Raw genomic sequence first — 12,342 nt, forward strand, 5'->3', positions numbered from 1 at the left:
TAAAAAACCTGCTATCAATGCAGCCAAGGGAAAGTGAAAAGAAGAAAAACAGTGGGTACAAACTGGTTGTGCCTGTTTATAGAAATTCTAGATCTTAGAGTAGGTTTCCTTCTTCACATATTGTCACTGAGGGCAAAGGCCATTTTTGGAGGGTAAGAGCAAAGAAAACTGCAGAATAAAGCAGGAATGAAGAATTATTCCACTTGCTCTGTCTCTCCTGCTTTATGACTGAGAGCTTACAGGTGCACGGGGACTTGTTTGTAACAAAAAATTTGCTGTCACTGGCCATTTTTTCCATCTCCTGCATGATGCCTCCATACCTTGTCACCTTAAACTCTCAACTAGCAACGGCTTTAGGATCAAATCTCACAGGGTTTTGATGAAAAGATTTTGCTAGTCTTTATCTACTTATTTTACATGAAAGAGTAAACAAACCACATCCAAATCAACCAGGGAAAAGAAAAACCCAGCACAAAAAAAGCACATGACTTTACCTGGAGCCACAGTTTGTCATGCTGAGACCACTTTCCCCCAGCAATGCACTGGAATGTCGCATTCTGCCCCACGTTAACCTCCACGTTCTGAAGCCGTAGGAAATGAGGTGCTTTTCCTGACAAAAGATGCAAAGAATTACAAGGGTAGAGCAAGGTGGTAACTGAGTTACACCAACACAGATAAAAACTTAACAAAGCATTAGGGTCTACCCTTGACAAAGTGACATTGCAAAATAAAGCTGTCCTTGAGTATTTAGCTATTCGCGGCAGAGCGAGGCGGATGATGGATCTGACAGAGGATGGCCTAAGGGATCATACAGAGCCCTGGCACATCTGAAAACACAGATTTAGATCAAATCACAGTTTCTCTCTGCTTGCTATAAAGAGTAATTGAGTAATTTCTTTTCTTCAAAAAATTGTGTTCCTAAAAAGGTCAAAAAGAATGAAATGCTTCGGAGTTTGTTGAGCATGACTGACCCAAAGCACATTTTCACAAGGGTCTTTTTTCCCCTTTTATTTGATTGGCTATCAAATACTTCCTAGACCTTTAGAATAATAACGTGTTATTAATATCAAATCAGAAATTAAATGAAATATTCATGTACCTGACAGCATTAGTTTAAGATCACTCACATCAGTGGTCTGGCTGATACCAAATTCAGTATTAAATGGCTGAGATCAAAATGCAAACTGCATTTGTTCACAAAGGAATTAAATCAGAGGATCATCTTTTTGACTAAATACCACACTCATTTACCTCTAAATTAACTTATGAGAAAATAAAAAATATTACTGTAGGTGCATGTGACACTTTTACATGAACTAAGTTCTTGCTGGGCTTTACAAGAGAGTTTGTGCACCTTTGAAAAGTTGTAGTAGGACACACTGATCAGCCTTATGAGACTCTAAGGGTTGGAGGCTTTCAACTTTGTCTTTCCATTTTCTAGTTATGATTAGACAGCAATGAAATGCATTATTTCAGAGGACATCCTTTCAATTGAAACCAAATAGCTTCAAAAGAAGGTGTGCATGAAGCTTGACATAGAAGTATTTGTCCACTACAGACACATGACCAGAGAACACGTGCCTATGTCAAATGTTTTTACTGAGCTTCTCTATCCCATTCAATACATTCTCAGTTTGCTGACAGCTCCTGAAAGATGGTGACTCTGTATCATTATGGGGATCAGTAATTCATGTCAAAGTTTACTGGAAAACAACCTCTGGGTGACAGTCAGAGTGCACTACAAGATATTTGCAGACTAGTAATTTCTAGCTGCAGTCTAAGGTGGGCAGATACAAGTCAGCTCCTAATATTGTGGAAGTGCAGAGTCTGGGTGATGGCAGTCAAACTCCAAACTTCCAGTCCTCAGATCTTCACAGCTTCCAGAGCACAGGGCTTGTCTTAAACGGCAAGGGCTCATGCACACATAGTCAATGAGCTTTTAACACAATGAAAAATTGGCACTCCAGTCATCCAGGGGACAAAAAAAAGCCAACACTAGGAAGATATTCTTCTCCATTACTAAGTCATTAGGGATACTTCACTGTGGTTCTGCTGATACTTAAGTTTGTCTGCTACACTGTCATCCCTGAAGGTAAAGCAGAAATGAAGAACTAACACCAATAATTTCAGTAACCTCCAGGGTCATCAGGAGCCTTCATGGTCTCTGTATTTTAGTTACAATGGTGAAACAAGTATAAGGGGCAGAGCCTGTACAAGTCAAGGGAACACATTCTGGTGACATTTAGTCTGGTTGCTGTCATTGCTGAACAATAAAAACAACTCTGGAAATCAAACAGGAGAAGCATTTACAAAGACTGAAAAGAACCTGCAGTTCTGTACTCTGCAGGTTGTAAACCAATTCAAAATGGAGCAGTTAACTGCTTAAACCATTTGGGTTTTGAGTCACCAAGAATGCACTTCATTTTTAAGAGGGACCTGCATATCCTTGGTGACATGGATATAAAATCAAAGGCTTGATTAAGCAAGGGTGTAACACAGCATCCTGTCTCTTTTTTTTTAAATCCCATTGTCTTCTTGCTTAGGCTTTGCCTCATAGTTCTGTGTCCTCTTCCCCAGTAAAAGCATCAGTTATCACCCAACATGCTGTGGAACACACACAGACCGTTCAGGGGATTTGTCTGGATGCTGCCAGTTATCAGCAACATCTGGTTAATACAGATTGTAAGTATTTCTTAATGAAGTAAATGCACTCAAAGGCTTAAGCAATGAGCACATGGCAAATACAAATATAATTTAGTTAAACAGCAATTAAGCATACTGCAGTTATCAGAAATGTCCTGTTAAACTTGAGCAGAACCATGTCAGTCACATTGAATGGCAGCTCTTTGAAATTCTGTATTGCAAGAAAACCAGCTGATTTGATCAATATGATCTGTGGGGTTTTTTTTGTGAGCAGCTGTGACTGACTTACTGTGATCTAGTGAGAGGGGCTGTTAAAAAAAAAAAGCCTTTAGAAGAAACTGTACACTACATATAGAACAGGCACACAAAGTCCTCAAGCCACTGCAGATGCATATTGAAACCAGACAAGTTCAGACAAAAAGACTGAGGTTCAAGGTTTCTTTAAATAGAAAGAGAAATATTAACATCTAAGCTTATTACAATGGCTGCAAGAGCAGGAGCAGGCAGTAAAATATTTTTTAACAGCATAATGAACCTGCATTAGTTTCTACTCCTGTGCAAGTGTATTTTCTGAATCAGATTTATTTTTAATATCTTTATGGGGTTGCTGAAGAGGTTTAACATTTGTTGACAGAGACACCTTTGGGATATGTCCTTTACCAAGGAAATATTGAAACAATTTGTTTCTTCTTCTTTTAAGTTAACCACACAGGATATTATCACAAGTTTTTTAGATTGTTTTCTACTGCAATATGATTCAGAAATAATAAAACAATCAGTTTTACATTCTCCTAACAAGAGAAGAAGAGAGACTTCCACAGATGTCCTGGTGCTACCTATGGGCTGATTGTCTTTAGGTGTCTCTGAGGGGTACAAGATGACATTTTAGTACTGATTACATTGGGTAAAGGACTCCTTTAAACTGCAAAGTCTGGTACATAACATATTGATACAGTTAGAAAAAACAAGTGCTCACTGCATGGATGGGCGAGAACTCTGACTTCATCCACAGCTATGTACCCTGGATGGCCTTTCAAAGAGACAGATTCAAATATCACCTGAAACACAAAAGAAGGCAAAGTTTTCTTTAAAAGAATAGCTACACTAGTTGTTTGGACAGTCATTGTATTCTGCTTTATTCCAAAGTCTGAGTCATTTCATCATCAATAACAAAGGGATACCAAGGAATTCAGTATCTACATGCATATCAAAGACTGAAAATCCTTTTGATATGGAAAACAAAATGTTAGAGCAGTGTTCATTAGGATTAGAGACAACTCTATGCTTCTTCCATTTGGAAGAGCAAAATATACCCTATGTATACACATCTATATTCACTTTAAGCACCAGTCCAAGAACAGTAAGTGGATAATCATTTGAAATATATGTAGTATGCCTCAGAAAGTTGGTGAACACTGTATGTGAGAGAAAATTCTCTTATTGAATCAATAACTTTGCACAGATTCATCTGGAGAAACCCTTGATTTGGCAGGCATGCCATTGCAGTATTAGAAAGCAAATTACTGCCTTTCCCAAGATTGAACTACCGTGGTCTGAAAACGAATATTCTTAAAAACCATGTGTAGCATTTCTCTGCTTTAATGGCACATGAACTAGCACTTCCTATTTTATTTATATATCTGGGTAGTTAAAGTGTTCCACTAATTTGGGTCTGAATAGACAAATATTCATTTACAGATGAAGAAACCCCTTATTCTTCCCTACAGCTTTGTGATTTTACCTGGAAAATTGCCCTGACCTGAAGTATCCTGTTACTAAAAATATTCAGGCTATCTGAAAATCGGTGGTGCAGAACAAAAAAAAGCCCAAAAAACTGATTAAGAGATCAGTAAAAGTAGTCAACTGCTGCCAAATAAGCTAACTAAAAATTCGGGAGAAAACAGTATTAAATGTGGTGCAGTTTGCTCAGTTACAGGAGAGCAGGACATGAGTTGCAGACTCTGACTTCATCGTGGTTGACAACTCCGTCCTGGGGGGCAGCGAGGGGAAGGTGCTGATCTCCCTCCTCTGGTGACCAAAGATAGGACATGAGGAAATGGAATGAAGCTGCAACTGGGAAGTCCAGATTGGACATTAGGGAGAGTCTCTTCTCTGGGAGGGTGTTCAGTCCCCAGTACCAAGCCTGTCAGAGTTCAAGGAGCATCTGGACAACACTCTTACAGAATCATAGAATGGTTTCAGCTGGAAGAGACCTTTAAGATCACTGAGTGCAGCCTCTGTCCCAGCCCTGTCACCCACCAGCCCATTGCCCTCAGTGCAACATCCACCCGGCTCTGAAACCCCTCCAGGGACGGTGACTCCAGCACCTCCCTGGGCAGCCCCTTCTAATGCTTGACAGCACTGGCAGCAGAGAAATTCCTCCTCACATCCAGCCTCAACCTCCCCTGCTGCAACTTGAGGCTGTTCCCTCTTTTCTATTGCCTGTTCCTAGGGAAAACAGACTGACCCCCATCTAACTACAACTTCCTTTCAGGTACTCTTAGTCATATAGTTTATTGCTTGGTTGTCCTACAAAGAGCAGGGAGTTGGACTTGATGATCCTTATGGATCCCTGCCAACTTGAGATATTCTGTGAGGAACAGAGATTAGAAATGTTGAACTGCAACAGAAAAAAAGAAAAATGCAGACTGATTTACCAGCTTGGTAGTGCTCCCTCTCCTCTCAAGACAGTGATTCTCTTCCCAAAGGAATGAAGTGCCATCCTTTACTATTCATAAAAAAAAGCACCAAAAAGAATGGGTGGAGATGTAATGGATGCTGTCCTCTGCATTTCAAAGGGATGTTCCCAGTTTCATTCCTTCTTACTAAAATAATGTTCACACTGTACTAAATTGCTCATGTTTGCATGAATATACAATAATGTTTCCAAGGACAGAGATAATGAACATGTTCAGCTGGCACAGCTATTACTATTAGAGCAGTATTCTAGTGCAGCTACTTGTTTTGTTGGAGAAAGTTTTTCAGTAAAGTGTGATCTCAAGAATTCATCTCTAAAACACAAATTTAACTACTTAAAGCCAGTTTTCAACACTTATTTTCATTCTAAATAAAAGCTGGTGTTTCCAGACAGCCACTGTCTAGTCTTTTCTTCATCCTCTTCATCAGAAGATTTAATACACCAAAGATTCACCTGTCCAAATGCTGATCCCTGCATGCTCTGGTTATGAAAGTGGACCGATACGTCCTTCTGAAATACAGAACTGTTGTTAATCATTTTGCTTAGCATTTGGGCTTCCAGAATGTAGTTCCTACTCATGTTTCCATGACTTTCTAAGATCTGTTCCCCCAATTCAAAACACATCCAGACGGAAGATGTTCCAAAACACATCCATTAGAAAAAAAAAGATGATAAAAACAGGCAGAACGTAAATATTAACAAACAGAGATGCAAACTAACAAAAGCTACAAGATGTAGAAACAAAGCTCTATGGCAGAGGAGGGCAGACAAAAAACAGCCTGTTCAAGGAGCAACAGGATGGAGCAAGTCTCTGGGAGACAAAGTAGTCCAAAAAATATCACCACTTGTTTTGTTCAATATCAAGGTTCTTCACAGTATAAAAATAAAACATATAATGCAAGTCCTTAGCATGGAAATGATATTTTAGAAAGGAAAAGTCGTTCATGATGAAAATTTCACTTACTGAGAAGATTGTGTGAGCAACTACTGTGACTGCCTTCAGATTTAAACTGCAAAATTACAGCTACAAAGTCTTACTTTAGTTTTGTATTTGTGAGCAGAACCTATGAGCCACAATGAATGAATTCTCCATTTCTTGCAAACAGAAGACTTAGGAAAGTTGTCCAAGATAGCATTAGCTATTAGCATAGCTCATAGCATAGCTAACAGCAATAGCATTAGCTATTAGTGTGTGACACTAAGCATTGATACATAAAGAATTATCTTCTGTTAATTAGTGGCATGCATAGAGTCTTTAATCACAAAATCTTAAGGGTTGGAAGGGACTTTGAAAGCTCATCTTGTGCAACCCCCCTGCCAGAGCAGGAGCACCTAGAGTAGGTCACACAGGAACTCATCCAGGTGAGGTTTGAATGTCCCCAGAGAAGGAGAAAACAATTCATTTGTGCAGCCCTTTCCAGTGCTCCCTCATCTGAACAAGGAAGAAACTCTTCCTTGTATTTCTTGGAACCTCTTATGTTCGAGCTTATACCCATTGCCTCTTGTCCTATCATTGGGCAGCATAATATAACTTATCCTGGTAGCAAATGAGTCAGCTCTTAAAAAAGCCTATGCACACTTGGTGCAGAATCCACTGAAAGGAGTAAAAAATGCCTCTCAACTCACACAATATTGTTTTGAGTATTTTGTTGTTGAACTATTGTTCCACTTTAGAGTCATAGAATCATAGGGGTTGGAAGAGACCTTTAGAAATCATCTATACACTCAGATATTCTTGTTTCTCAGAATTTCTGAGTTCAAACTTCCACATTGGTTGTGGAGGCTCCTTCCTTGGAGGTCTTCAAGACCCACCTGGACATGTTCCTATGTGACCTGATCTAGATGAACCTGTTTCTGCAGGGGGGTTGGACTGGATGATGTCTAAAGGTCCCTTCCAACCCCGACCATTCTATGATTCTGTATTTTGTAGTAGCTCAGTCCTGTCAAAGAGAGCAATTAATGAAGCATCCAGGTTTTCCTGAAAACAAGGAATTGAGACCCAACATGAGAAAGGCAGGAGTCCATGCTTACAGGGACTAGTTCTGCAATTTCACACGGAATATCTCTCATGCCCTTGCACTTCACTCAGAAATGCAATATAATGGTTGAGACATAGGTATTTAACATTGCTTTACACTTCAGGAACTTCTCAGAAATTAATATAGGTAACAAAATGCGAAGCTTCACTCTTAAAAAACAGTCTTCAATGCCCCAGAGAACTGCAGATACTAAGTCATTTCATGTTTCCTCACCAATAAAAAAATCCTACATCTCACTGCTTGCTCTATAGCAGCAATGTCTGTGTTAGCAATGTAGCCTGGCTCATCCGCTGTGGTACAGCAGCTTTCTTCAGGCATGGATCAATAATGTTCCTTGCTATACATCAAAAAAACTTCCTGGCAAACTCTAGTGCTACCCTTAGTGCATTGTGGGACCAAGTTCATCCTTATGGCAAGCAGTAATTCAGGATTACACGTATTACCTTTCTCCAAGAACTATTATGGCTTTTTCTCACTACACTGAAAACCCTTGTAGGCTGGGAATCCGAGTACGAGTGACTCCAGGGCAGACATTATAAATCTCCATCATCCCCACATCTGTATCTCAGCAGAGTGCTTTTGGATCCACATGACTCATATGACCCTTGCAAAGAACTGCCAGATGTAAAGCACCACCACTATCAACTGGCTTGGTTATGAGCTTTTCCACTAGTCACGTCTCCAAAGCTCAAAGTACTTGTCAAAGCCTCAGACCCAGGGCACAGAGTTTCAGATTTTTTGTGCAACTGAATCTTTGATGCACATGGCAATTTCAGATGCTGTGGCTTCCCTGCACTAAGAGGATAATCCACATTTTGACCGGCACAGATTTCATTATTTAGGAAAAAGGCTGTTTTTTCCCTATCAGGTGCTTTTGAAATACAGAACATACTTTCAGGTCTCTTGCATATAAAGAGCTCTCCATGCACATCCTAGAATGTGAATGTGAAAAGAGACACTCCCTAGGCAACATTACACCCAAGCTTTTCTCATCCTCCCTCCTCCAGACTCCCTTAGCCAGAACTTTTACATTAGGCTGCCAGATAACACTAATGACCAAGTCCTTCACAGTGTTTTCCTCCTCACTTTTGCAAGCTTAAAGTTGTGTTTTGGTGTTGGTTTATTTTTTTAAGGAAAACTTAATTAAATGTAGAAAAACTCACAGGTTTACAACCCATGAACAGAAGATGGTTTATAAAGTCAGGCACTGATGATAGATCAGTCTATTAGATCCTTTGTAATAGCTGGTTTTAAAAGCCACACTTAAGGAATGAGAATACAAATACAAATAGAAGGAAATATCACTCCTGTTCATCAACAGGTCCCTTGCATTTTCCAGGAAGGAACCACTCCTAGGCAGTTACTGCTGCCTTCCAATCTGTTCATTTTTGTGCTGCAGAGAGAAAAAAATCTTGTTTGATTTAAAGGATTTTTTGCTCAGGAAAAGCAAACTTGACCTGTAAAAAGGGACTTGCAAAAGAAGTAAGACTCAGGAAGTCTACTATAGGTATATCTAAGAGTAAGATCTCTCTTAGTGTGAGATCAGACTGTCTTTTGCAGGTTTTTCAAGCACTGATTATCTGGGTGAAAGATCATTCCTGTTATCTCTGTGGAGCACCTACTATGAAGCCAATTCAGGTTCAGGACCAGGTTCACATTATTATGAATGGAGTATAAGCACTTTCATATGACTTCAGAACAAGCTACAAGTTGTGTGCAGCCCTTAAAACATCACTTTCCACGCATTTGCATCTCTTTATCCCTTTCCTTTCACCTTGCATAGTGTGTTCCAAGTATTCTGCTGATACCTCCAGGTCTCAGAGGCATAACACTAAAGCATTCTACTTTAGTGTGGGTTTTATAGACCTACTCAGTCATTAGAAGCAAAAAAAATAAGGAAAAAAGCAAGTTTTCCCACCTGCTGTTTGCTACCCACAGACTGTTGCTGTAGTGGTTTTGCCTGGGCCAGGTTTTGGTAGGCAGGGGGCTACAGAGGTGGCTTCTTTAAACAAGGAGGTACCAGAAGCTTCTGTAGCTGACAGGGCTAATGCCAGTCAGTTCTAAGACTGAACCATAGCTGACCCAGGCCTGGCTAATTAGTGACTGAGGTAATTCCTCTGTGGTTAATGTATTTGAGAAGGGGAAGAAGTTGCTGCACAGATGCAAAACTGCAGCAGCAACAGGGAGTGAGAATGTGAAACCATCTCTGCAGACACCAAGGTCAGTGGGGAAGGAGGGGAGGAGGGTGCTTAGGCCCTGGAAGAGAGATTCCCCTGTGACGTGTGGTGAAGACCATGGTGAAGCAGGTTGTCCCCCTGCAGTCCATGGAGGACAAGCCAGGAAGCAGAGACCCACTCACAGCCCATGGAGGAGCCCACGCTGAGGCAGGTGGATGCCTGAAGGAGGCTGTGACTCTGTGGGAAGCTCACTCTGGAGCAAGTTCCTGGTAGGATCTGGGAGTCTGCAGGGAGAGAGAAGCCCAAGCCAGAGCAGGTTTGCTGTCAGGACTTGTGACCCTGTGAGGGGCTCAGGCTGGAGCAGTCTGTTTCTGAAGGACTATTCTCCCCATGGATGATCCCCCTGGGACAGGGTGTGAGGAGCTGCCCCCGTGGCAGGACCCAGGCTGGAGCAGTTCATGAGGAGCTGCAGCCCATGGGAAGGAGCCACGCTGGAGAGGTTTGAGAGAGACTGTCTCCCGTGGGGAGGGACTCCACATCATGGAAAAAAAGAACTTACCCATCACAGGCCTCAACTTTGTGCTTCTTTTAAAAATATACATTGCCTAGCAGAGCGAGTAAAACAACACTACAAGCAGTGCTAAAAAGAGAGATGGAGGATCTGGTGAAGAGTTGATAATATAGTACAAGATTTGATTAGCAGCTTGTGTACTTACAGTCCTCACATAGAAACAGGAAAAGTCCAGCTGTAAAGCTGAGTGAACAGATGTTCCTTCTTATGGAACCAACCAAGGGCCAAACGCAGAGATACAGTTACACACCTAGACACTCAGTTGTTTACATAGTGCCATAGAAAATGCCTACACAAGTCTCTTTTTGTGCCAACTGATTGATAAACAAGTGGGTTTTCCCTTGCCAATAATTTGACTCTCAGCAGTCTATCCATCACCTGATAACAGCTGAAGAAAAAGGGTGAAGCTGGAAGAAATAAGTCATGATACCACATACACTTCTGCTATAAAACTGCTATATGTAAATGAATTCTGATAGGAAATCCTGGGGGGTATTTGATTTTTAGGATGTCTATTGCTAACAGCAGTTTAGCTCACACCAAGTCAAATTTTTGCTGGAAAAAGAAAGCAAACCACAACAAACTCATACCTGATAAAAATGTGGCCAGAATGTACTGATAGCAAGTTCTGCTTTCACCCATCCTTCTGTCACAACCCCCGAGACGTTCCAGATGGGGTTGCCCTGCGGTCCCCCGTTCACCTTCACGTAGACGTTCAGAGAGCCGGGACTGGAACGGTCTCTGCTGGATAAGTAATAGTGGAAGTCGATGCAATGCGTGTCGTTCTCCTTCAGCGTAGGCAACAGCAAGTGAGCTTTCTGCCCAGAGGCCCGCCCAGAGCTGTTCACCATCATGAAGGAGCCTATAGGGGAAAGCAAAAAGAAAAGAAAGAGAGGTTTTGCTTGGCTTTTGCAGTAAAACCAGTTCTGTTAGAAAAGCCAGTGATTCCCTCAGAAACCAGGAAACAAACATTCATCTGAGGAAGTCAAAGTAGGTATTTTGTGCTGCTTGTTAAGTAATTGAAAGAAAGGTTATTAAAACTGCAGGGTACATACACAAATAGATTGAGGGCCAACTACAATCTCTTTAATAACTTCAAAGTATTTTTATTATCTTATAACCTTTTGGTAAAACAGTCACTCTAATAAAAGCATATTCACACTTCAAGCAGCAGTGAGGCTCTTCTACCATGTACAGTCCCCTAAAGGCATATTCAATACAAAAACTGCAACAACAGATCCAATTCTCAGCTGATGTTTCCCCTATAGGGTCCCTACCCATTCTACCCACAGTCTACACCCATGAACCCTACATCTTGGCACTAAAAACTTTTGAAGGTCATAATGCATTAAGAAAAATTCAGTTTTCAGAGCTGAAATGAATGAGGCTTCTTAGCATAACAGCAACATCTTGACTACAAATAGTGCAACAAGGACAATTACTCTTCTAGGAGGGAAGGACAGGCTGAATTTATGGAGGAAAATATATACTAAAACAATTTATGAGTTTGTTAACCTGGAAGCTTGCATCATATTAACCATGGCACTTGATGTTGAACTCTCATTTTGATTCATCAAGCAGTTATTTTACAGTACATTGTGTCTCAACTCATCTCTTCCCAGATGCATCAGGGTGACAAATGCTCGCAATACAGAAAAACACGGTGAGAGTTAGTTGATTCAATTCTGTACAAAGGATCTCCTTTATGTGTGTACAGACACACTCAGAAAAGGCTGAAGAAAATACCAAGACAAGAAGAAGAAATCTGTGTGTCAGCAGCCAGGCATGATAATTTTTAATCAAATGCAGCCCTCTTGACACTCTCAGTGCTGATGCTGCTGCCGAGGCATACTACAAATGTATTTCTCTGCTGGCCTCTTGCAGTTCACAGAAGATTGAGTTTGAAAAGCCCTGCCTCACTTCTAACCTATTGACTTTCCCTATTCCATGCCGTAGCAGCACGACACTCAGGATGAGTCAGATAAACATTTTGATCAATTCTGTGCAGTGAACAACTACATATTCTAAATTTATATCAACGTATACCAGCAACTTTCTCTGAGAAAAATTGTTTTGCCCCGTGTTTATATGATATATGTGTGTTTTGTAAGGGACTGAAAAGCACAGATGCAGAAGGAAGTCAATCAAAACAAAAATCACCCACTCTAGAGACCTTGGAAAATTCAAGCACAATGCAAGCACGGCTGGGGAAGA

General features: G+C 40.8%; 1 protein-coding gene across 1 annotated transcript in view; it reads right to left on the reverse strand.

Moving 5' to 3' along the window:
• PTPRT (protein tyrosine phosphatase receptor type T) overlaps window positions 1–12,342 on the reverse strand; it is a 475,736-nt gene that overhangs the window by 279,791 nt on the left and 183,603 nt on the right. Inside the window, exons 3-5 of the mRNA XM_062008833.1 lie at window positions 10,719–10,990; window positions 3,620–3,701; window positions 495–610 (exon numbers count right to left, since the gene is read on the reverse strand). Coding sequence (XP_061864817.1) covers window positions 495–610; window positions 3,620–3,701; window positions 10,719–10,990 — 470 coding nt within the window. The remainder of the gene's footprint in view (window positions 1–494; window positions 611–3,619; window positions 3,702–10,718; window positions 10,991–12,342) is intronic.

This window comes from Colius striatus, chromosome 16 (genome assembly GCF_028858725.1).
Source record: "Colius striatus isolate bColStr4 chromosome 16, bColStr4.1.hap1, whole genome shotgun sequence".
Classification (NCBI taxonomy): domain Eukaryota; kingdom Metazoa; phylum Chordata; class Aves; order Coliiformes; family Coliidae; genus Colius; species Colius striatus.